This window comes from Myodes glareolus, chromosome 21 (genome assembly GCF_982192425.1).
Source record: "Myodes glareolus chromosome 21, mMyoGla1.1, whole genome shotgun sequence".
Classification (NCBI taxonomy): Eukaryota; Metazoa; Chordata; class Mammalia; order Rodentia; family Cricetidae; genus Myodes; species Myodes glareolus.
In genome coordinates, this window is record NC_142046.1 from 35,948,373 (window position 1) to 35,972,967 (window position 24,595).

Consider the following 24,595-nt stretch of genomic DNA (forward strand, 5'->3'; position numbering starts at 1 on the left):
AATATCTCGGGTTGGAAACACCTAAATGTCTTTCAGCAGATGAGTGGATCATGCAGATGTGGTACATATACACAACTATCCTATCCAGCTGTAAAGTGAAAGTCATGGAATTTGCAGCTAAATGGATAGAACTGTAAAATAGTCGACTGAGTGAAGTTGAGTGAAGTAACTCAATCCAGAAAGCAAACATTGCATGTATTTATTATTATTATTATTATTATTATTATTATTATTATTATCATTATTATGAAGTCTAGCTCCACATCTCTAGACATGAGTGTACAACAGGAGGAACCACAGATACCAGCATAATAAAAAGGGCCACAAGTGAGGAAAGGAACTCTGGAGAGGGGTTAGTAGGACACAGGTGCTATGAAGGAGAGATGGCGGGATGGGGGTGTGCTTTGATACTGAAGGGGGAAGTGAGAGCAAAAGAAGATAGAAGAGAGATAAACAATGCTAAAGATGATTGAAAATGCCATAGAGAAACATATGATTATTTATACAACAAAATCTCCAGTATCAGGTATGGGAAATCTCCCTTTGAATTGCCAGGGGAGTCCAAGAGACTCCCCAAACTCCCCCAAGGTATAGGCTATTGTCATGGCTCTTGGTTGCCTTCTGTAGCTTGCAGGTAAGGCCATGTTGTAGAAGGCACTACATACTCCGGATATAGTGCTTGCAGGGGTCAAGCTGGAACTCACCTGAACACCTTCCTTGAGGACTAGCTGACTCTCATACTATTTGAAGGTGTTATGTAAGCTGCAATGGGAGAAAAGCAATCTGACCGTAGGCCTACCAGCCTCCACAGCAGTGCAGTGCAGGGCAAGCTTTGTCCCCCGTGGTGCGGCGGTGGGGGCAGCAACAGCCGTTGAATTAGATGTATGGCCCACTCCATAAGAGGGAGTTCATGCCTGGGACTGTAAGCCTAGGTAATTAGCTGTTGCTGTTGGGGTCATGGATTCTGGAGGAGACTCTACCACTGTCGCTTTCCGGAATATCTAATCTCTAGCTGTGTTATAAAAATTTATCATTCTACCATAGATAAATGCAACCATTACTCTTCATCAAAGAAGCTTCTTTTGGAGAAGACAGAGAACATTACAGAAATTCTCAATTGGTCAAAACATAGAGAACTGCGATTGACTGTGGTGCCCATCCCAACAATGCACCAACAGTACAAGCCCCAGACCTAAGACTTGGTGATGTCGTGGAAGACGGCGTAGAAAGGTTATAAGAGCCAGATGACTAGGACTTCTGCTGTGAAATATGTCTTTATAGTGCAGGGAAGTTACATTCATGAGATCTCAAAAATGTGATTTACAAAACCAGCACAGTGGTACTCCAGTTGATATAACTGCGTGTTTGGGAGAAATTGCCCAAGGCCCCACCACCAGATGCAGAACTAACAGGCAATTAATGGCTGCTGAGAAAGAAAGCATTGGTCTGCTACAGGGATGAGCTCCCCTGTTAGGTTATCCTGTCCCAAATGGTCAGCCTTGAACACATGTACATGTGAGCAACACAGATGAACTTAGCAGGTTGTATTTATGCATGCACGCATGTGTGTTTGAGTGGTGTGTGTGTGAGAGAGAGCGAGGAAGACTAATATACGAGAGCTCATGAGTTTGAGAAGGAGTTGGATAGTGAGGAGTTGGAAGTCAGAGAGGAACGGGTGGAAATGACGAAGATGTTGTGCTCATATGTGAAATTGTCAAACCCGCCAAAATTTAAACAAACAAATTTAGAGGCTATTAATTCAGCAGGAGGTGAGCTATCAGAGAGTGCAGAGTGAGGTGCAGAAGTGTGGGTGTGTGTTCTTTGTTGTAATTCGCTGGGTTGGGGAAATACTTAAAATGGTTACTGTTATCAGTTCGCCTACACTCTGTTCCTGCAGTGTGCCAGGCAAGAACTGATTACGGAGCGTAGTTACTTTTGTGCCAACTCTTTTTGTTTTCTAAAAGATATTTTTATCTTGGGTTATCTTTTGTGGAAGACTTTGAAGGGCCCATTTTTCTTTTCTTACGGTCTCCCAATCTCAGCAAAGTTGAGCAACTGAATCTCATTTAGTTGTGAATGCCAAGAAGACAGGTTTCTTACAGCTTCTTTCCAGAGTCAGGTCCCTGTTCATTAGGACTTGTTCTGGGTCTGCAGCTGCTTCCTTCTGAAACCCTGGAGAAGTTATCAAAGGAGCAGGTGCCAGTGCCCTGGGCCCTGAGCTCTTTGAGTTTCAGTTTTGCTGGAGTCCTGGGAAATGTTATGCTCTTAGAATTGAGTTTGTGTCTTTCCTTTTCTAAAGTGTTCCTTTGTCATATGACTTTTGTAGGGGGGGTGCTGTCTTCCACATAGGGCTAGAGTGAGGAGCAAGGAGAGGGAGGAGAAATGGCCTGAAGAAAAAGGAATATATCAATCTCCCCTCCCTCTTTCCCTTCTTCCCTCCTTTCCTCCCCCTCCCTCCCTCCCTCTTTCCTTCCTTTTCCTGAGAGAGAATCCATTCCAGGCTGACTTTAATTAAACTCAACAGCCCAGGCTTCTGCCTAAGCTTTCCCAGAGCTGGGATAACAGGTGAGCGGCCATCTTATTAACACTTTCTAAACCTGTCTTTTGACACAAATGCTTTGTCCGAAGTACTGTTTGGTATCCATGACGTCCAGTGACTGTCTGACTCAAAGCCTTAGGCTTCCTTTTGCCCCAAAGCACATAGTATTGATTGCCTTCCTGCCTGGTAACTGGTAATATGAATGGAAGTCTACATTTCTTTTCTCTTTAAGACGAACATGTAGAATCCCAGCACTTAGGAGGAGATTGGCTACTTGGTGAATTTGAGGCCAGGGTCCACCCAGCCTTTTAGGAAAAAAGAAAGAGAGAGGAGGGGGGAGAAGAGGGAGGGAGAGAGGAACCACAAAATTAATTTATTGCCTTAGTCATGTGACATGAAATAAACTACTTGTTTATGTGGTATGAAATAAACTTCATTATAAAAACATATTTTGTAATCCTGGGGACACTGTTACAGGATATGGAAAACATGACAATTGAAGTATTGTATGTTTGACTGGAAGTGACTTTTTAACCTAAATTTTATTTTATTGTACTATTTATTTATGTTTGTGATGGTAGGCACCAGACTCAGCGCCTCATAACATATGCTTGGCAGTCACTATACCACTGAGTTGAGAACCAGATAGCAGAATGTTTTGGAGAATTTAAGAATGTTAGCTAAGAATTTTAGAGGCGTACAAATAGTACTGTAGATTGATCTTAACACTTGGATGTGTAATTCACAGTCTTTGTGGTGGAACCCTGTCTTTGTCTCATCTTTCACAAAAAAGGGGGGGGGGAAGGAAACTCAAATAACTTCTGAATGTTTTGTAAATAGTTAAGGTGTTTTTGGTTTTTCTTTCTTCACTGTTTGGCTAAAATTGCCAGCAGGTGACCTCAGACCACCTTGTAATTATGGCTTCTGGGCCACCAGTTGATTCGGTTTGTTGTGCTGGCCCTGTGAGAGAGACAGGCTAGATGTTGTCACGGACTTTCAGGGAAACTCAGCTTCCCGGAGTCTGCACATAAAACAGCGTTCTCAGTTCTGCGCTCTCTGTCATCTGGCGTTCAGGAAGAACTGTCAAGGAAGAGGGTTCGAGTCCTCGCTGCAGCAACGAAGCAAACTTACTTTGCTTCCATAGAGGAGAGCAGCTTTACTTGATTTAATTTCTAACGATTCGCAGATACTTGAAATGCAGTTGGGCAGTAGGGAACATGATAGTAACATGGCTTGGTGTTTTCTAAGAGGACAATGATATGAAGGGTAGAGACTTTCAATTCTTCGTCACCATGGTGAATGCTTGCAGTGGACAAGACCAAGGGGTACAGCAACTGTCAGTTACCGAAACACCATGGGGATGCCCCCAGAATACGATGGGGATGCAGGAGTTTCTGTCATGTAAGTAAAATCCAGGTCAGCATCTGCTTAACTTTGGAGACCTAGTGAAGTCAGTTCAGTTCTGGATACTAAGGTGTCATCTTCAGGTGTTTGTACTGGAAGCCTCTGCTTGTTCCCTCAGAGTGACATCACTACCCAGCTCTTGATGATGCTCTCCTCAGAGGACAACTTTCAAAGTCTGTTACAGTCTCGTAGGATGGACATTGCTCACAGTAGAGGTGCACTTAGCTGGCACATGACTTCTGCAGCGAGCCATTTAGAAGGACCTACTTTCAACCCGTTTTACCTGGTCTTCTTAAGTGTTCCCCGAGTCCTTGGTTTAGTGACTGATGTTAACTGTGCAAGCAAAGAGTGAGGCTCTTGTTTCCTGATCTTGTGATCTGCAGATAGAAACCCAGACTTGGCTGCTTGGGGATGGGGTGGGGAGAATTTTACATTGCTCTGCCAAAATACCTGCCATAAATGATTGAAAGGGAGAAAATGCTTCTCTAAGGTCATGTTTTCAGAGGTGTTTGTCCCAGTGATGGGGAGGGGTTTAGCTTAGAGCAATTCACATAGTGGTGATCAGAAGTGGAGGAAGAGAGGGAATGCGGTTGAGCTGTGGGCACCAAGTGTGCTCCTACGGTGACCTGCTCCCTTTCATCATCTCTGAACAGTGACATCGTATTGTGCATCCTTGAAGGATTAATCCATTCAGTAGATCTCATCCTCTCTGGAAAGCTATCACAGACATGCCCAGAAGCTCACTCCACTGATCTAGATGCTTCTTTCCCTTTCCCTCCCTCTCTTCCTCTTCCCCCTCCTCCTTCCCTCCATCTTCATGAGAGCTCTGTTCCTGCTACCCAGTGTTTTATTTTTATGATACATGATCGCCTCTAGAAGACTCTTAGTGATTCCCCAGTCTTTATTTTCACTCTGAGTGTATCCTCGAGTAAAGTGCTTGGACTGTGTAATAAACGGGATGGAAGGTTTCATAGCCCCACTTCTCAAGGGAAGAAACAAGGCTTTTAAAGAAACAGTACTGCCTGTCTACTCCAGAGCCTCTCATATGCTAGACAAGCACTCTGCTGTTGGCTCCCCATGCCCATGGTATTCCCCAGCCATTTCATAAAGTGTTCATGGATGCCTAGACTACAGCAATAGATCAGCTACATTTCAATATCTTCCTGTATCTTCCTTGGCAAGCACTTGCCCATTTACTTTGCAGAGCAAATAAAGAGAGGAATTCGGTAATTGGGAATAGAAGCTAAGGTGGACAGCTGTGTGGAATAAGCTTTGCTGTCTAGGAGAACTTAAGGCAATGCAGATTCTTAGGTATTTGATGGATTAGGTGAAGAGAATTTGCTGTTTAATAAAGCACCCCGCTTGTATTAGGTAAAGGGCTTTGGCTGCTTATGGTTTAAGACATATCAATCTAAAAGGAAATCTTTGGCTGTTGAAATAGGAGAGCGAAGAATTTGGAGGTTAATTGAAAGCTTGTTCCTGTGCCAATTTGACACTTCGCTGTTGTTTCTAGTTCCTGGATCCACAGTCACGATAACAAGCATTTAGGATGCACACTGCTGTGTTCCAGGCATCGTGGTGGTCGATGGACCACCTGGAATCATCACCCCACCTTGCCTGGGTGGCCTCTTCTATCACCAGATCAAAAAATTCAGTGGGAACCCTTCAATTGAGAAGAAATGATGAGCGATGGATGAATGGGATTCAGCAAGCCTAATTAACCCAACGTATTAGGAAATGAGTTATGGAATGTTTGGATCAAGAAAGCCCCGTTGAACTAGATCGAGCTCGAAGAAACTTTTGCTAGTCTAAATAAGAGAGATCATTTGGAAAAGCCTCATCGAAGTTGTTTTCAGTCTGAGAGCTGTAATGGAACACTTGAAGGCCCCACCCCCCCTTACCCTGACTAGGAAAGTGATTTCATATTGAGCTGAAGAATGCCTCAAAGATCTCCAAGAAACCGTGGCTGTGGAAGGAATCTGGCATGCTGACTTTTTAGTTCTAGTTTTCTGCACAAAAGAACAACTTTTAACGTTGAGAGAAGAGAGAGGAGAGTTACACAGTTCCAGGCAGATGTTTTTGTTTTTCTATTCGTTAAAGTTCTGCGTTTGACTCTGTTGACTGTTGCTCTTCGTGAGCGTACTGTCTGGCACCCTCTCTTGTCTGCTCCAATGCTGGCCTGAGATTCTTTGTGCCATGACGTTTCCCGCACCAAGGTCCTGAGACCCGGCTTTTTAATAGCCCCTGAAGTTACATTCCATGCACCTCTGCCTTTGTTCCCAGGCCCCCTCATCTGGAGCACTTTCTGTCTCCTGCCTTGCACACACAGACTCAGGATAGCTCTGTGCTGCCTCTCCTTCAATATTCAGTCCAAACCCCTCTTTCTCTAGGGAGATCCCTTTGATCAGCACAGTTGGAAAATGCCTCACCTCTCTTTGAACTGAGGAGGATCGCATATGGCTCTTATCATTGTCGACTTTGTATTATAACTCTGTGGACTCTATCAGAGACAACATTTAACACCCTGGAATTGAAGACTTGAATTGATTTCTCTCTGGGTTTTAAAATCGTAGTGTCTTCTATTATGTGTTCGGAATGAGTGAAGGACTCATATGACCAACAGAAATTGATATTCATGTGAATAAATTCAAATGGGGAGTCTAAATAGGATAGTGAGATTTAAAATATTCTGGGAAGGGGCTGCCTTTACGGAATGCTTTTTAAGTCTAATAGGCCTTAGAGGCTCCTCTGAACAGTTGTAAGGCTGGATTGGCTTCCCCTGGAGCAGTGGTTCTCAGCCTTCCTAATGCTGTGACCCTTTAGTACAGTTCCTCATGTGGTAGTTATGCTTCCTCATAACTGTACTTTTGCTACTGTTATGAATTATAATATAAACATCTCATATGCAGGATATCTTTAAAGTAGTCATGACCCAGTGGTTGAGAACCACTGTCCTGCGGCCCCTGTCTTCTTCATCAACTGTTAGACCAAGCAGGTACCTGTTTAAGATGTTCGCTACTCATTTTCTCCCTTGTCCTCTACTGTCTCGCCATGCCCTCCATGGTCATATGGCACCAGGTGGTGCCATATACCGACTTCTCTGACATTTGTCACTGTTTTTGGAAATAAAACAAAAATGTTCTCTTGGGGACTTTGGTACAGGAGTTTAGGTCCACTTGTGTGATTTAGCTTTTATTTGCGTAAGTTGTCAGCTTTGTGAGGGTTAGCGTGTTTCAGTTTACCACAGTTCCTCGGAACTCTGACTGCGCTCGAAGCCAGCCACCCCTGGCCAGTGCACACTTATACAGTAAATCACGTCTGTCTACATACACTATGGCAATATTTTCTTCTCATCCTTTGTGTGTTTGCTAGTGGCAGAATTTCCCCTTTGAGAGAGTGATGTGATGCTTTATAAGACATGGAGTATTTCTCTCGCTGTCATCTCTTAGCATCAAGCAGATTGTTTGACCAGTACAATATAGTCTTTTCACTGGCTAGATCAGTGATAAGATGCCGTTTTCAATATGCCAAAGTGATTGTTTACCTTTGAGGAGGGGCGGGGTTTCAAGGCAGGGTTTCCCTGTGTAGTGTTGGAGCTTGTCCTGGCTCTCGCTCTGTAGACCAGGTGGCCTCGAACTCAAAGAGATTCACCTGCCTCTGCCTCTCGAGTGCTGAGATAAAAGGTGTGTGTCACCACCGCCAGGTTTGTTTAACATTTTTAAGCCTGTAACGAAGTAGGATTTGAGTGGATTATGAAGAATTTAGTGGTTCTATGCTAGAGAAATACAAATTTCCCTCCCTCCCTCCTTCTTTCACTATGTATCCCTGCCTGGCCTCTTAGCTCAGAGATCTACCTGTCTCTGCTGCTGGAGTACTGGGATTAAAGGCACATGTCACAGGGTTGAACTCCCAGAGATCCACACGCCTCTGCCTCCTGAGTGCCTGATTAAAGGCATGCGCCACCACCACCCATCATAAACATAAAAAACACAACATATGTTCAGCTGCTTGGGTCCTTACAGCCCCCTTCAGAATTTCTCTTCCTAAGTTTGAACCTTTCCTCTTGCAGTCTTTGACATCAGCTTTGATCATCTTGAGGCACGTGTGCATGCTAGTGTGTGTACGTATATGTGTGTGCATATGTGTTCGCGTGTGTGTAGTTTGGGACCTTCAATTTGAGGTCACTTTAGGAACCTAGTAATGATAGCATGCGCGCGTGTTTACCTACTCTCATAATTGCTCTCATATACCATCTACCCTTTCAGCAATTAACTCATTACTCATTTTCAAAAGAAATCAGTTTTATCCAGGCTTGACTCAAATATGGCCATTTTTAAGGGTAACATATTCCACAGTGAAGGATTTGCTAACATTGAAGATATCTCAGAGAATTCACTAGAAATACACAGAACATCTGAGAAGCAATGGGCAAAGCATGGTCCTTTGGGTGACAGCTGCATAGCCTGCAGCAGAAGCAGCCCGCCCTCTAGATTTTAGGGGACATGGATTCAGGTTCACTGTATCACTCCCTAGCTGGGTTATCAAAGAGAGTACTGCTTTTTTTTTTTCAGCTGTGGTTTTCTCCTGTGCAAATAGATCACATGATCTATGAAGACAGGACTTTATCAGCCCGTGATAGTTATTATTAGCAAAGCCACATTCTCACTGAGGTGTGTTTGGTCACAAGTAATGACATGACTGTGGTTCATGTGGCTGACTGAGGTAGTCCTTCATACTGTTTCTGCTATGTACCTAACTTTGTGTTTCCTGCAGGAGCGATTCCAGGTGAAGAACCCTTCCCATACGTACATCCAGAAGCTCAAAGGCTACCTGGATCCAGCTGTAACCAGGAAGGTAAGGTGGATGCGTTTCCGCTCTTGGTTGCTTCTTCTTGAGTGGGCAGAGTCTTGCATTAGACTTTCTTTTTGCCAGAGCTCTAGGCAAACAAGCGCTGGAGACCATCAACAGGAGAGGGCAAAGGGGAAGAAAGTCTTCAACATGTCCCTCTGGTGACTACTGATGTCAGTTCCCACCTCTCAGAGTAGTGAGTCCAGGCCTGAGGTGCTTAGGCCTCTAGCAAAGCAGGCCTTGCAAATGCAATGCTTGTTTTTCATGACTTAATACACTTCTAGAGCCCTGAAAAATCACTGGGGCTGTCCTCCCCAGCTGCATGCTGACATCCTGTGTTGGTGTTTCAAACCGCTTCCTCTGCCCTGGCCAGTACCTAGCCCCAGCCCCAGCCCCAACTCCACTCCACTCCATCCCCATGCTCAGCCTAGTTCTAGCCCCAGCCCCAGTCCCTGCCCCAGTCCCAGCCCCAGTCCCAGCCTCAGCCCCAGCCCCAGCCCCAGCTCCAGCCCCAGCCCCAGCCCCAACTCCACTCCACTCCATCCCCATGCTCAGCCTAGTTCTAGCCCCAGCCCCAGTCCCCGCCTCAGTCCCAGCCCCAGTCCCAGCCTCAGCCCCAGCCCCAGCTCCAACCCCTGCCCCAGCCCCAACTCCACCCCATCCCCATGCTCAGCCCAGCCCCAGCCCCAGCCCCAGCCCCGGCCCCACCCCCAGGCTCAGTACCAGCTTCAGGCTCAACCCCAGCCCAGCTCCTGGCCTCAAGAAGGTAAAGAGGGAATAGCTGATTCATTCTTAACCATCTCTCCTTTTACAAACAAGCCCTGCTTTGTGCAGATGCACAATTGGCCTAAGCTGATGCCTTGTGGTTAAGCATGTCGCCTGGCACAGCCCCGCAGGCTGGGTCAGCCCAGAGCTGGCTCAGGGCAGAGCTGTCCTTGATGACTATGGGTGAAGACACTTTGTAACAGATAGTGCTTGTCTTCCCCTTGACCCGCTGCTACAACTCTGGCTTTCAAGGCTTCTCAAGCTGAATTGCCTGTGTTGTATCAGGGCTGAGTCCTGAGAAAAGCAAAGCACGCCTCTCTTGGTCAGGTGTTTCCAGTGGTCTTGGCTCACTCTCCTTCCTTTTCTGTTTTGATTCTCTCTCTACCCACTCTGCCCTCTCATTCTAGCTTTTTTTTTCCTCTTTTCTTCATTTTTCTGTTCTAATTCTTTATTACTCATATTGCTGCTTCCGAACCCCACCCCCCACCCCAAAAAAGAGAAATGTCCTGCAAAAAAAACACAGCTCCTATTTTCTCTGGAGGTTCCTTGAGTCTGAGTCTTTGTCCTCTGGTTTGCTTACAGACAAGCGGGATTTAAACAATAGAAATTATGCTCGAACTTTGCTGTCCTGGCACTGGAGAGATGGCTCAGCAGTTCAGACTTGTCGCTCCTTTAGAGGACCTGAGTTCAGTCCCCAGCATACAGTTGGTGACTCATACCAGTCTGTAACTCTAGTTCTAAGATATTCAATACCTCTTCTTACCTCTGGGGGACACTAGGAATGTATGTGGTGCACATGCCTTCAAGCAGGCAAAATATTCATATGCATAAGATAAATATTTTTTTTAAAAGAAAGCAGAGAACCACACTTTGGTTCCATGCCATACAATTCTTGAATGTCCCGTGGTTTCCCACATCTTTTGTGAATGTGCCTGCTTGTAATTTGATGGCCATTTGTAAAAAGGTCTGCATTCAACCCCCCCTTCAAAAAGTAGTAACTGTTTAATTCTTGTTAGTTTCTCTGGTTTATTTCTTGACCTGAGTATAGAGCAGCGTTAATTTTCGACATTGGGGAATGCTGTCACAGACAGCAAACACCTCACACACAAAATATAAATTCCATTTTTTTAAAAGCAGTTTTGGCTATGCTGTTTGTTTCTGTGAGGATTCTACTGGTTCTTTAGAAACCCCCAGACCTGAGATGGTGGGTGAGCGGTCTGCTTGTTCTGAGCTGAGGGGGGCTAAAATGGCCGCAATTATATACAGACTAAGGAAACTCTTCCTTCATGCAATGTACAGTTCATTCTAGAAACAATCCCTCATTCTAGAAAGAAAGCATGTGATACATGTCTGGAAATGACTACCTGGGCTCCCACCCTCACACCCTCAGGAGGAGACAAAGAAAACCAAACAGAAGAAACCAGAGATCATCTTGTTAAACAGTTCCTCCTTCCTGGATCACTTAATAAAGAGGAATGGGCCTGGTGGTGGTCTTGTGGATGGCTGATTTCTCTGTCCTGACCCATGTGTCCACCTGAATGTCCTTGTTTTGTCTGTGCCTTGTTCAGTCTACACAACTGTCACCTACATGCAGAGGGCCTATTTCGGTTCCATAGCTATCAGCTCAGAGATGTCTCTGTGAGTTAATCTTCATGATCTTGAGCCCCCTTTGCTCATGTAATTCCTCCTCCTTTTCTTCATCTGGACTCTCGGATGTCTGCCCAGTGCTTGGCTGTGCTTCCATCAATTTTGGATGAAGGTTCTATGATGGCATTAGGGGAGTCACCAATCTGATTAGAGGTGAAGGCCAGTTCGGGCACCCTCTCCACTATTGTTAGTAGTCTTCGGTGAGGTCATCGATGTAGGTTCATGGGAATTTCCTTAGCACCAGGTTTCTCCTTTACTGCATAATGGCTGCTTCTGTCAAGATATTTCTTTGGTTTATGGAAACATAAAACAAAGAAAACCAGCCCACTAATCACAATCCCAGAGAACCTAGACAATGAGGACCCTAAGAGAGACATACATAGATCTAATCTACATGAGTAGTAGAAAAAGACAAGATCTCCTGAGTAAATTGGGAGCATGGGAACCTTGGGAGAGGGTTGAAGGGGAGGGGAGAGGCAGGGAGGGGAGCAGAGAAAAATGTAGAGTTCAATAAAAATCAATAAAAAAAAGTCTCTTTGGGCTAGATGGTGGTGGTGCATGCCTTTAATCCTAGCACTTGGGAGGCAGAGGTAGACAGATCTCTGTGTCTATGTCCTGTCTTTCAAGGTCTGTCGTTCAGCTCAGGAGAAATGAACTGGGTAGGATTAGCACCCCAACCCCCTGCTGTAGTAAGATTTCTGTCAGGAGCTGGGAGCAGGAAAAGATCAGTTCCACACAACATAATTGCAATGCTTAAGCCCCAGGAAAAAAAACGGAGATTTGTTTGGAATAAGGCATGACTTTCAGTTAAAATGAGCTTAAAATTCTCAGCTGTGGTCTGGGGTTGGGGAGTGTTCCAATCAGGCCTTTAAATTTTAGCCAGACTGTCTAGTCTGAGCGGGCTTCCTTTAACTGTGGTCAGGGTCCTCAAATAGTTTATTCATTAATCTTTTGTTCAAATTAAATAGAAGATACTTAATTAGCCCTTAAAAATTTAAAAAAAAAAACAACTCCAAGCACATTCTGTTTAGAAATAGCTTTAAATGACACCCCCTAGGGCAGGGAAGGAAGAGTCTCAATTAGATGTCTCTGAGCCCAAAGCTCCTTAAACCAGCCTCCTAATTTTATACCAACTGTTATTAGCCTGTGCCTCAGGGGAGGCTGTGTTCATGTCTGCGTGGAAAGAGGTTGCAGATCCTGAAGAAAGCCGTCTGATCCTTTGCCGACTTTACATTCGTGAGAGAAACCCATCGTGTGGCTCGCCCAGTCTCAGCTGCCTCCCTGGGCTATAGCTGGCTGTCCTGTACCTGCAAGGAAAGAGAGAGGATGCAGACTGCTTGGTAGTGGATCCTTTGTGGCTCTTGCATTCCCTCTGGGCCCTATAGGTTCAAGGTTTCTCTTGAAAAGTCTTATCGGATGCATTTCGGACTTGCAGAACATGCACTGTTTATGTCTTAGCAAAGAGGATGCTAAGGCTTCTCTGCCTTCCAAAATCCAAACAAAACTTGAGCCACTCCCTGGGGAATGCAACGCAGGTGAAGTCAGCTTCGTTTGTCACAGTGTCAGGCATTATTACAGTGCCCAGCAGCCCAGCTTAGCCGATGTCTGATGAGCTATGGTTGCTGCTGCTCTAGCTCAGCGTTTGACTTACTTGCCTTGTTAGGCTGTGTGTGTCTGTCTGTATGTGTGTATATAGCATCCATAACAGTTTACTTCTCTCTCTCTCTCCCCCCCCCACCTCTTTCCTCCCTCCCTCCCTCCCTCCCTCCCTCCCTCCCTCCCTCCCTCCCTCCTTCCCTTCCTCCCTCCCTCTCTCCTCATGCCCTTTGGCAGACATCTTTACTACTGTGCTATGTTTTCAGTAGTACGCTTGTGTTCTTTGTAGAAGATCATGGCGGGGGGGGGGGGGGGGGTGGGTAGGGATGATTTCTTCAACTTGAGGAAGACTTCAGGACCAGCAGGGACTGCTGAGAACGTGTGTAACATGTCTTAACAAGCAGCGTGGACCCTCGGTACCTTTAGTCAGTCCCATGCCCCATCCCTCTTTCCTGCCTAATCCCATGCTTAGTACACTCATTGCAGGGAGGTGGTCTAGGATATCCCTCCAAACCATCAATGGCCTTGCTGTTGGTTAGGGCTTTCTTGGCAGCAGAAGCAGAACACCTTTATTTTTTTTCTTTATATTTGAAATATTTTTATTTCCTATATCTCACTGTATATTGGTTACAAAACCCAAGAGGATCATACATACATATATATATTGTTTATATATATACATATATATAAAATATATATATATTGTTTGGGACAACAGTTATAGCAACTGCAAAAAGCCAGGGACTTTGAGAAGAGAAGGGGCAGCACGAGGCTGCCTGTGCCAAGCAGATCTCCTTGGGCTACTGATTCTAATGCCTGTGGCATAGCCCTCACAACTCCCAGTCAGGAACCACTCTGCCAGCCTTTCCTTCTCGCCTATGGGTGTTGTTCCTCTGAAGAACGGCAGCCATGCTTAGTGGCCTGGAAGCCAAGTCCTCTGCTCTTACTGCACTTGGTGGCAGCAGAGGACGAGGGTCCTTCATATCCTGAGTTGGAGTTTACGAAGCTTTCCTCAGACAGCAAAGATGCTTGAGGGGAGTGGACCACAGCATGGAGAGCCTGGACCTCTTTTTTTTTTTTTAATAGCCAGAAAATAACTTTATTTGTTCTAGGGAGCTGGTCAAAGTGCTCTCAGAACTTCTGAAACTGTTTCTTGGTGCCAGCAGCCTTAGTGACTTTGAGCACATTGAAGCGCACCGTCTTGCTCAGGGGCCTGCACTCTCCCACAGTGACAATGTCGCCGATCTGTACATCCCTGAAACAGGGGGACAGGTGCACAGACATGTTCTTGTGACGCTTCTCAAAGCGATTGTACTTTCGGATGTAATGAAGATAGTCCCGGCGGATGACAATGGTCCTCTGCATCTTCATCTTGGTCACGACACCGGACAGGATCCGACCTCGGATGGAGACGTTGCCAGTGAACGGGCATTTCTTGTCAATGTAGGTGCCCTCGATGGCCTCCTTGGGCGTCTTGAAGCCTAGACCGATGTTTTTGTAGTACCGAGGGAGTTTTTCCTTGCCGGTTTCTCCAAGCAGAACACGCTTCTTGTTTTGGAAGATTGTGGGCTGCTTTTGGTAAGCACGTTCGGTCTGAATGTCCGCCATCTTCCCGGCAGCCTGAGGAAAAGAGAGGTGGGCTGACTCCCGGGTTTCCTTCTTCACTACGCGAGGTCTGCAGCGGAAGTGACCGAGCCTGGACCTCTTAAAAGAAGGCAGTGCATCTCGAATTTCCTTCTTTCAGAGGGGCCTGATAGGAAAATAATCTCCAGAGAACTGATGGGCATAGCAGCCCCTTTTCAATCCATAAGACTCCTTAGATTTAAAAGCATGTATACATTCACCATCATGACAGGAATCATTAAAGACTAGAAATCGAGAAAGACAGGTAGGATCTTGATCGGCCCCCCTTGCCGAAGGGCCTCCTGAACGTGTGCGTGTGCACATGAACCTTCATTCCTGACCTTCCAAGTGAAGACTAGCTGGAAGGGCTCACTCTGAAGGTTTGGTTTTTGAACATTAAGTCAGGCTGAGAAGAATCAACTTGATTAGGCCCAGGACTGCTGTCTTTAGAAGGGCCGGCTTAACAAATTGGCCATGAGAGATCATTTGTATTCTCTGTAAAAGCTAACTGTGCCTGAGTCATTTATGAGAACAATATAGTTTATGCTGTGTTTTATTGCTGGACTCTGGAATTGCCGCCCGAGTGAGGCAGAGTGTGTTAATGAGGTCAGCCCCTAATGAAAACCCCGACCCCCAAGTCTGTGTTGAGGTTCATATCTGCTTAGGCAAGAGCACTCTTAAACGCATGTCTGGTTTCCCATACACTCACATCATCGTGTGCACCTCCTCCTTTTGTTGGTTTTGCCATTTGATGTTTCATTTCAATGCATCACGAGTGTGAGGGTGTCTCACTCGAGCCTGTTCATCCTCGTGAATCATTGAAACTGGAGATGGTTTGGGGTTCTTGAACAGGAGGTCTAACTATATTCCCTACCCCTAATTCACCAAATTATTGTGTATGGGGGGTAGGGAATATAGTCTACTCTAGGAGATTGCATCAAATAAACAATTCTCCTGGTTCTTTCTTGTAAGTTAATTTTTTTATGATCAAGATTTGTGTGCTTTTGAATAAAACAAAAGAAACGTGAGAAATACACTTTAGAAGAAAAGATATTTTCATATTGCATTAAATTTGCCATAAAGTACAGGAGCACCAGGTACTAAAGGTCATATTTTGTTGAATTACAGAAATTCAGAAGGCGTGTTCAAGAATCTACGCAAGTGCTGAGAGAACTGGAAATCTCGTTAAGAACCAACCACATTGGGTAAGTGTGCCCCTGTGTACGTTAGCACTCACATTTTATGTTAGAAAGTGACTGAATCATAGCTAAGAATTGTGCTCCTCTATTTACTGAAAGACCAAGGTTTAGATGAGGGGGATTAGTCCCCTGATCGCTGATCGTAAGGATCAATAGAGGCAGACAGATACAAGTATTGACTTGGGTATTTGTAGCAACTCTGTATTTACTTGTTTGAATGAAGTAAGTATGGACAGTTCTTGGCAAGCGCTTGGCTTTCTGTATGTGTGACAGTGAACATACTTTCTGTCTGTTCTGACAGCTGAGGAACATTGAAGAATGGTGTAAACTGAGATGCTTGAACTCAGCCTTCAGGCTGCATAGTTGAAGCTGCTCTGCCTTTCCTTGATTTCTTTCCATTGACAACAGAATGGAAACGGGGTGGTGCTGTGCTGTCTTTGCATTTGAGACAGGTTTTGAGTCTCTTTCTTACTCGTTAAACACTTGAGACCATGCAGTATTCCACCAGGGAAAATGAAGTTCAAAGCATCACTGGGATAGACATTTCTGACAGTTCCTTTTCTGCATCAGTGTGGTTGCTTTGCCTCAGGCAAATGCAGTTTCTTTATATTTCCCTATATCTAATTCTTGGGATGGCATAATAAACAGGACCTTAGAGTAATGTAGTTTATCTTCAAGTCTGGATGATACTGGATACCTTATTTTGTAATCCTGGTTCTTCAGAAAGTATCAGTCTTTTTTCGTAGGCAAATCTTTCTCTGCTTGGCCTTGAACTCACTATGTAGCTAGGCTGGCTTTGGGCTCAGAGCAATCCTCCTGTGTTAGCCTGTCAAGTGCTAGGAATATAGACATGAGCAAAGTATAATAGAACATTGGTAAATTATTTATGTTTTCTGGATTTTGACTTTGTGGATTTACCATGAGAGAGAGAAGACTGAAGACTGTAGGCTTCAATACTTTTCAAATGTTTCCCTATGACGTTTCTTGCGGATCTGTTGAACTGAAATTCTATATCAATAGCATACTCTGTTGAGCATACTGCTCACCTGAGTAGTCTGTAAAATAGATGTGTGACATACAAAGCAATTTACTTCTGTTTTATGTTTTATACTGGGTGGTATAAGCTATTTAGATGTTGAATTAGCACAGTTACTCCAGATTTTTATTTAAGTAGCAAATGCTAGTGCAGGGTGGTTCTGTTGGGAGACACTGAGGTAGGATGCCCATTTCCTAAAGGCTACCTTGTCATACTTGTTGCCTTGAGAACAGAGTCTTCACAAAATTAATGGATTCTTGGTTTTGTCTCCAAAAATGGACTATAGAAAAACAAATCACGATTTTGAAACTTGGAAAAAATTGTCTAATCTCATTTTTAAGACTTAAGGAATTAAGGATTGGAGATGGATGTGTGAGCTGCAGTGTCCACAGCTATCTGGCCAGTATGTTGGCTCAAAAATACTTTGGTCTTTTTTTTCTGCATTGCTTTTTCTAGCAGCCCTTTCTGAAGCAATTAGGCAGTCAGGGCTCTGGGGTTAAAGCAGTGAGGCTTGACTGTCTCAAGATGAAGGCGGTGGTAGTTTAATACAACGGGGCACCTGAACCTAGGAAATTAAATAGCTTCTGCTATTTATGAACCAGGAACCATAGTCTGTTTGATAACGGCCCAGTTCTATGCCTTGGCAATTCTCAACTGAAAATGGTGGAATAATTTACAGCTAGGATTTCTACAAATTTTTGAAAAGCGTATCTTCAAGCATTGCTGGGATAATGTGGAAGGGCCCCCAGGTCCTAAAGCAGACGTTCATTTCTAATATAAAGGAGGAGGAATAGATGAGCCTGCGCCGTCTGCGAGCCGCTGGAGGGATTTGTGGGCGGTGTTACAATAGGCATGTACTTCTGGACCTTTGGTCCTCAGCAGCTGAGAGTCCCCCACTTGCCCAGCACTTATGTGAGACCCTTGGGAAAGTGGCTGTAGCTGCAGAAGATTTCCAGGGCTGCATTGTATGCAAACAGCTAGCGCGCATGCTCACATGGAAGGAAGCCACTCCCAAGGATTTTGACTTTCTCTTGCCTGTCTTGAAGACTCAAATCTGAACCAGTCTTTTCGTTCTTCCAGCTTACTGGCCTGACCTCATTTGATAGGAACAAATTCTGAAGAATTACTAGCTAATGAACTTATCACCAATTACTACCATGAGGCATTTTTGTATGCTGTGATGGACAGGTCATTTCTGTACTCTGGGTAAAATAATAGAAAGATAATTGGGCACATGTTTATACGATGAAGAGACCTTAGTGCACGCCTTTGCCATGACCCTTTTTATTAATTTCATCTTTGATAAGTTTAAATTACACAGGCTCTCCGCACGTACTATATGACCTAAATTAATCTTTCTTGTTAAATGAGACTAGCAGTGTGCTTAACTTGTAGGAATGAAATGCTTGCTATAGCATCTGATGCATGATACGCTATACAGCAAACATTTTATTTTTTATATTTAATTTTCTTAGGCTCGCTGAGGAAAATATCTACAAATTAAGCACAGTGTGTAACATATTCCTAAGGAATTCCAGGTGTAGAATGTGATTTTTGTCTCCCTAAAGCGACCTGAGCACTTGCGAGATTATGATTTCCAGAAACTGAAAGCCGAAATTACACTTGAAATCCATTTGTCCTGAAAAAATTATTCTTGGCACCTGCGTGGGCTTCAAGGTTAGGGTGGTGAGTGGGCTTTGCTGAGGTAGCGTTCTCAGCTGCAGCTGTCGGGAAGAGTTTCTTCTGAGCTCTGAGATAAACCTAAAACTCCATAAATGGAGAAATCTTTTGGGAAAGAAAATTAATTTTTGAGCTATGTCGAATAAGACTTTGACTGGGAATAATCCCATTCACTTACTGTTAGGAGCTATAGCATTGGAGAAGAATTGGATTATGACTTATCCAAACCCCTGAAATCACTTGAAATGCCCTTGAAAAAGAACCGAGTATCATTACAGTGCACTGGCAAGCCATCTGAGCGGGCAGAAGCCAAACTGCGTCAGATGTCTGGGCAATGGCTGTGGTGGTGAGGGGTCCGCTGGAGAGACTCGCTAGCTTTGCTCCTTGGAACTGCGGTGTAGGCGATTTATTTTAATACCCCATTGCCTATAATGATAGAAAATTGCTTTTCAGTCTGAATGCAAGGTCACAGATGTTCTAAAAGATGTTCACTTCACTTGTGGTTGGCTGAGAAGGCAGGCATGAAGATTGTAGCAAACTGGCCAGGGATTGGGGAGGTATGCAGAAAAGAGAAGGCCCCGAGAAATTGCCTAGACTCTCAGGATTTCTGTGGACCAGTGACGGCTGGAGCTGTTCCTGTTGAAAGAGTAGAGAGGAGAGAGTGGCCGACGTTCTTCTAAGATGTTTACAAATTGTGTGTGTGTGTGCGCGCGCGTGTGTGTGTGTGTGTGTGTGTGTGTGTTGGCATTTGTTACACACTTTAATTGCGTTATTTCACATAAAAATGTTTGTGTTATTGCTCTATTCCCCAAGCCACCATTATGTATATCGCAAGGTTGAAGGTCGGCTGCCAATTGTTTTATTCCACTCTGTGCCAATTAGAAACACTGAAACTTGAACTATGATTTGTCCACATCTAAAGCTTATTGTCCATGGTAACAGTTCCAACGCTTTTTGACATTCCGCACGCCTTCATTCTAGTTAATTGTTTTGAACTCCAACAAATTGTTGTTGCTTCTATGAATTGAACCTAGTAACGTTTACCCTGTTAAAAATTAAAATTGACAAATTTTGTTTATTTAATATGTAATATTTAGTAGCAAATTTTGATATTTAAACATATACACTGCTGTGAACATTAGCACGTATAACTTTTTGTAAACTGTAACTAACAAGACAGCAAAAGGTCCCTGTAAGTAATAGCGTTGTTTTCTCATAAAAACGCTTGAGAATCTTCTTTCCTATCTTTGTAATTGAAGGCAGCTGAGTTTTCCTGACCCTGTGTTCAGTTTGGTTTGGTGTTTATTTTTGTTTGGTGTAGATGAGAACATTTGGAAAACAGGGGTTTCGAAGTGGCCTTTTCAGGTAATTGTGGAGATTCTCCTGGCAGTATGCTAAGATTCTCTGCGTGACAATGTCCAGAGGCGCTGACGCCTGCGTAATTCTGTTCAAATCCATTGTGCTATCTCATGCACTGAGGTGATGTTTTTACCCGTGACTCCCGGAGCATGAGTCCCAACCTGATCATTTGTGAAGCTGGCTTTCTGAGGTACTCTTCCAATGTGTCTCTACATTGGAAGTACATTCTAGAGTGTTTTTAAAGAATCATTTTTATTAATAACTATTGCTGCCATCAGGATACATTTTTAGTTGTCATAAACCTATCAAATTAATATAAACACTTTTCCTAAATTCTTAATTTTTATTGAAGCTGAAAATTGATCATTAGCAACAAATACTGCCTGTTTTCTCCAACTCAGCAGGCCAGCTTCATGTATTTTTGAAGAAATGTCTTTCAAATACCCAAAATGTTATCATAGTTTGCAAGTCATTTTTACAAGTGAATTGGCCACCTGTGGAAAAATGGCACGATCGTTGACCTTCTTGAGACTGTCCAGGTGCATGAGTGGGTAGCAGGTGTTTTTTATGTGGCTGCTGATTTCTCACGGAGAAAGTGAGAAAGTTGTGTTTGAGCGTCGAGCGGTAACAGATCTCCTGACTGCTCTTCCGTGGGAATGCCCTTCGTGGTAGAGACTGAAGAGTGTGGTAAACAGATCTCTGTTTGGTTCTCAGCAGTTTTCCCAGGTCTCTTTCACAGGTCAGGCTCAGCAAAGGTTTGGTTTTGTTTAGGTGTTGACAGTTTAAACCCAAGGCTTTCCATGTATCAAGTCTAGAAACTTTTAGGAAGTTAGATCGACTCTAGAGATGTGCTGAGAGACCTTCAAGGACTCCTGGCTGTGATGGGGTACACTTTGAGAATCGGATTGCTGCACTGTTCAGTAATGGCTTTGGCTCTGGGTGATGCTGGCCTCTCTCCCCGCATCCTCAATTTTTCAGCCTCTTTTATTCCAGCTCTCCACCCAACGGCCAGACCTTTCTCCACAGGAGCCTGGCAAAGGCGTAGCACCTGTCCCTTCTTCCTTTCATGTGTCTTGCCATCTTGCTTGTCCTTGGGACCCCAGGAGGGTTTTTAAGACTTAATTTTCTGTGTGAAGAAATTCGGCTCTAAGACTTTGGGAGGCAGGGAGAACAAAACTCTGAAACCACATTGTGAGCGGCCTGCATTTCAGTACTGATTTGTTTGCATTTGCCCGCAAAGCCCTTTCTTTGGATACAACTTTTGTTTTTTTTCCAGAACTTTTTCTCATTATCCCTGTCTCTCCAAGCTTCCAAGAATCTGATTTGGAATTTGTCTAAATTCAAATTTATAACATATGGTAATCACATTTGAATTTGCAAGGCACTCAGGAAGTAATCCATGCTGTCAGAGTCAGAAATAATTCTGTTTTCCAAAACTTATAATCACCCAATTTGAAACTGTTTGCCTATGGGCAGCATATGAAACAGTCCCGAGCACGCACCCAGAGAGGAGGGAGCTCTACAGCTGTGACATACTCCCTGTGTGATCAAGCATGTGTGTTTACAGCATGGAGTGCCCCCCTCCTGTTATTTCTATCCTTTGTGTGTATGGGGGCAGGGTTGTGTGGGAGACAAGTGTTTCTTTGTTTTATTGTGAGTGTCCCATGCATTGAATTCAGGTTGTCAGGCTTGGGGGCAGTACCTGTTGAGCCAAGTCTCTGACCCCCATGTTCCTTTCAGTCCCTGAGCTTTGAGACACTCCCTTAACGTCTGCCTTCTGACATCCTTACCCGTTTTCTTTCCTTATTCTCGCAGCTCATGGATGATCACTCTGGACTGTTCTCAGCCATGCAGAATTTCCCCGTCAGGGAAGGGTAGTGACTAAGAGGATGGGGAAGAGAGGGCTGACTCTCGACAGACCATACCCTTCCTATGGGGTGGCTTAGCTAAGTGAGTGTCATTGATAGAGGAGGCAAGGCAATCAATCAGTGGTGAATGCCTCTTGTCATTGGAGTGACACCAAACAACCAAGGAGGATCCTGCAACTCTAGCACCAGAATCTGCTTTGTGACGTTACACCAGAGGCAAGTCATGCTATTTTAGGATCTAAGCAGTAGGTTCCTGTCTCACTTTGAAAGTTATCTTTCTGGTGCTTTTGATTATAGTGAGACATCGGTTAGGATGTTGATATAAGGAAGCAAATTAAACCTTGTTCCTGCATTAGAATCTACTACACACATTACCCACTGAATCAAAAGATGCATAGACCTGCTGTCCTTGGCTATTTCCTGCTTTGCTGAGTTCAAGTTCCTCATGTCTGGGTCTGTTTTCTGCTTGTGCGAGTGGCTGACCATTTTATCTAAATGAGATGGAGGTGTCGGTGTTTGAGTGACAGCAGACAGCAGGTCCTCATGATGTCCTGGGGCATCTGTGCTCCTCGTGGAAACGTCTGCAGGAGAACTTTAATGGCTGTGTTCTGAGCTTCCACAGTAGTGAGCACTGCATAGAATATGTGAAACTGAGCCGGTCCTGAATAACCTGGAATTTAGTGATTCCTTTTCATGTGGAAAAGACACCAAGCAGAGAGATGGCTCAGCCGCTAAGAGCACTGGTTGCTCTTCCAGAGTACATGGATTCAATTCCCAGCATCCACCTAGCAGCTCACAACTGTCTATGTAGCTCCAGTTCCAGGGGATCCTACACTCTCCATGACACACATGCAGGCAAAAACACCAATGTACATAAAATAAAAATAGATCATTAGAAAAAAAAGAGGACAGCAATCTCTGCAGGACAGTTTGCATTGTGTAGTGGAGGAACGAAGAGGAAGACGCTCAGGTCCTCAGTAAGTAGCAGCTTTGCCAGCATTCACAGGGAGGGCTAGGCATTCCCCAGCCCCCACCAGTTACATTTAAAAACGTTCAGTTGCCAGGCAGTGGCAGTGCTTGCCTTTAATCCCAGCACTTGGGAGGCAGAGGCAGATCAGTCTCTGTGAGTTCAATGCCTGCCTGGTCTGCAGAGTGAGTTATAGGATGGCTAGGGCTGTTACACGGAGAAACCCTGTATCGGGGATGGGAAGGAGTTCACTGTCTCTGGAGACTTTCCTGCACATGGAGGAAACAAAGTATCTGGGAAGTAGATGTGGTGAGATCATGTGTGTGACTGTTCTGGAATATTCTGCCTCCACCAGTGCACAGTCCTGTGAGCTGTGTTTAGGTCTACTAACAAAGCCACTCTGTGAGATCCAACCGATGGATTTTCTGTGCCAATGTTGCCACTCCAGGCTCCTCTTAAATGTTGTATTTACATGCAGTTATGGTTAAGTGCATACCTTTGGTGGTAACTGAAGTACTTGGAAGGAGAATATAAATCAGGGTGACTGAGTTCCCACCTTTCTGACTCCTCACACTTCCTGTGTTCCTGTATATCAAGGTGAAAGGGCCAGAAATGAGGAGACAGGAGAAAAAGCACAAACCAGAAAGCAAAACAATCAAACAAACAGAAAAGGCATCTGGAGTCTACTAGAGTCTTCTTGTTGCACAAACCTCTCAAGGTACATCCTTTGACACGTGGGCCATTTTCCTGCAGCTGTTTTCATAGCTTGCAACCATGGCTTCCACAGTAACTGTGGTGCATCCTTAGCCAGGCAGGGAACACCATGTTCCCGAGGGACACAGCCACTTTGGACTGCAAGCAGTGTGTGACTGTGGATCTTGTGTTAGCACAGTGATCTTTGTACCCATCAACTGGTGGAATTTCACACCGAGTGAAGGTTCCTTCTGATATCTGCAGTCTCTGATGAGGAATGCATAGGAGGAAGAGTGTGAAGTCAGGTGACAGGATTTTACCCTTAGGCCTTAAAGTACCGATTCATCACCTTGTCTGTTGGAGTCATTATGGAAGGCGAATACAATGTGTGCGTATTCTTGGTGAACTGGTACACAGCACTCCAAAGCCAGCTAAAGAGAATGGTTTAAGAATGGATCTTTAAAACTATTTGTCATGTGTTAGTCCTGCTGACAGACTGTGGTACCTGCAGTCTTTTAAAGGTTTTCTTACTCGTGGAAAAAATTAAGCAAGTCATTATCCTTACTGAATTTCCAGAGGCCCGTAAACATTGGCCTCTCATTGGTGGTTTAGTGGTTTCTTCGGCTGGGTGTGCCAGGAGGAATTGAGCATGGATTTGGAGTCATGCCTGATTCGCAGTGGCTATGGCACCTTGTTCCCAGTTTGCCTGATTCTTTGTCTAGTCTTGGCTCTTCCAGCAACCAGGCTAGGGGTGATGTTCAGTTGAAAGTACATTAGGACAAATTCCTTTTCTTAGAAACCTTTTTGAAATTCATCGTCTCAAGTCTTCAGACAGTCAAATGCAAGGATGACATGCAAGTACTTTCTGCTCCTTCACATTACACAGTCCCCTGTGGTTTTCATGCCCCATCTAGAAGTGCCTAGTCCCTACAAAAATAGTCGGTGCCATCTTCTGTATTTCCGTTTAGACTTTGGATGTTTCAGGGAAAAACCAAAGCTACCCATCACGTCCTGTACATAAACCATATGATCATTGTCGCCAACCATTCTTTCTTCCTTCCCCAGATGGGTCAGAGAGTTTTTGAATGAAGACAACAAGGGCCTCGATGTTCTTGTGGAGTATCTGTCCTTTGCACAGTATGCAGTCACGTAAGTAAAACTTAGCTTGCTTGTCTAGAAGCTTCACATGGTCCCAGCAGATGCAGCCCAGTGGTAGAATCACATACCTCACTGAAAGCAACCACAAGCAGATGAGGGGGGGTGTTTTAGAGATTGTTTAGCTAAAAACATATCCCGTAATTGGTTTTAGAAATAAAACAGGTGAGTAAAAATCACCTTGAAGACCTTCCAGCTGTGCTAGGAATCAAACCC

At 44.4% G+C, this 24,595-nt stretch overlaps 2 protein-coding genes across 6 annotated transcripts in view; one reads left to right on the forward strand and one right to left on the reverse strand.

The window, feature by feature from the left end:
* The window catches only part of Fmnl2 (formin like 2), a 266,650-nt gene that overhangs the window by 167,288 nt on the left and 74,767 nt on the right, over positions 1–24,595 (forward strand). For all 5 annotated transcript variants that reach the window (XM_087899963.1, XM_087899964.1, XM_087899962.1 and 2 more), the window contains exons 3-5: positions 8,717–8,797; positions 15,551–15,627; positions 24,290–24,373. In XM_087899963.1, coding sequence (XP_087756089.1) covers positions 8,717–8,797; positions 15,551–15,627; positions 24,290–24,373 — 242 coding nt within the window. The remainder of the gene's footprint in view (positions 1–8,716; positions 8,798–15,550; positions 15,628–24,289; positions 24,374–24,595) is intronic.
* LOC148118712 (small ribosomal subunit protein uS17) lies at positions 13,874–14,484 on the reverse strand. The gene has a single exon (XM_087899967.1). It carries the CDS (start codon positions 14,405–14,407, stop codon positions 13,931–13,933), a length of 477 nt encoding a protein of 158 aa, XP_087756093.1. The 5' UTR covers positions 14,408–14,484; the 3' UTR covers positions 13,874–13,930.

Excerpts from the sequence above, each read along its gene's own strand:
- LOC148118712 (XM_087899967.1), bottom strand. The coding sequence starts at position 14,407 with ATGGCGGACATTCAGACCGAACGTGCTTACCAAAAGCAGCCCACAATC.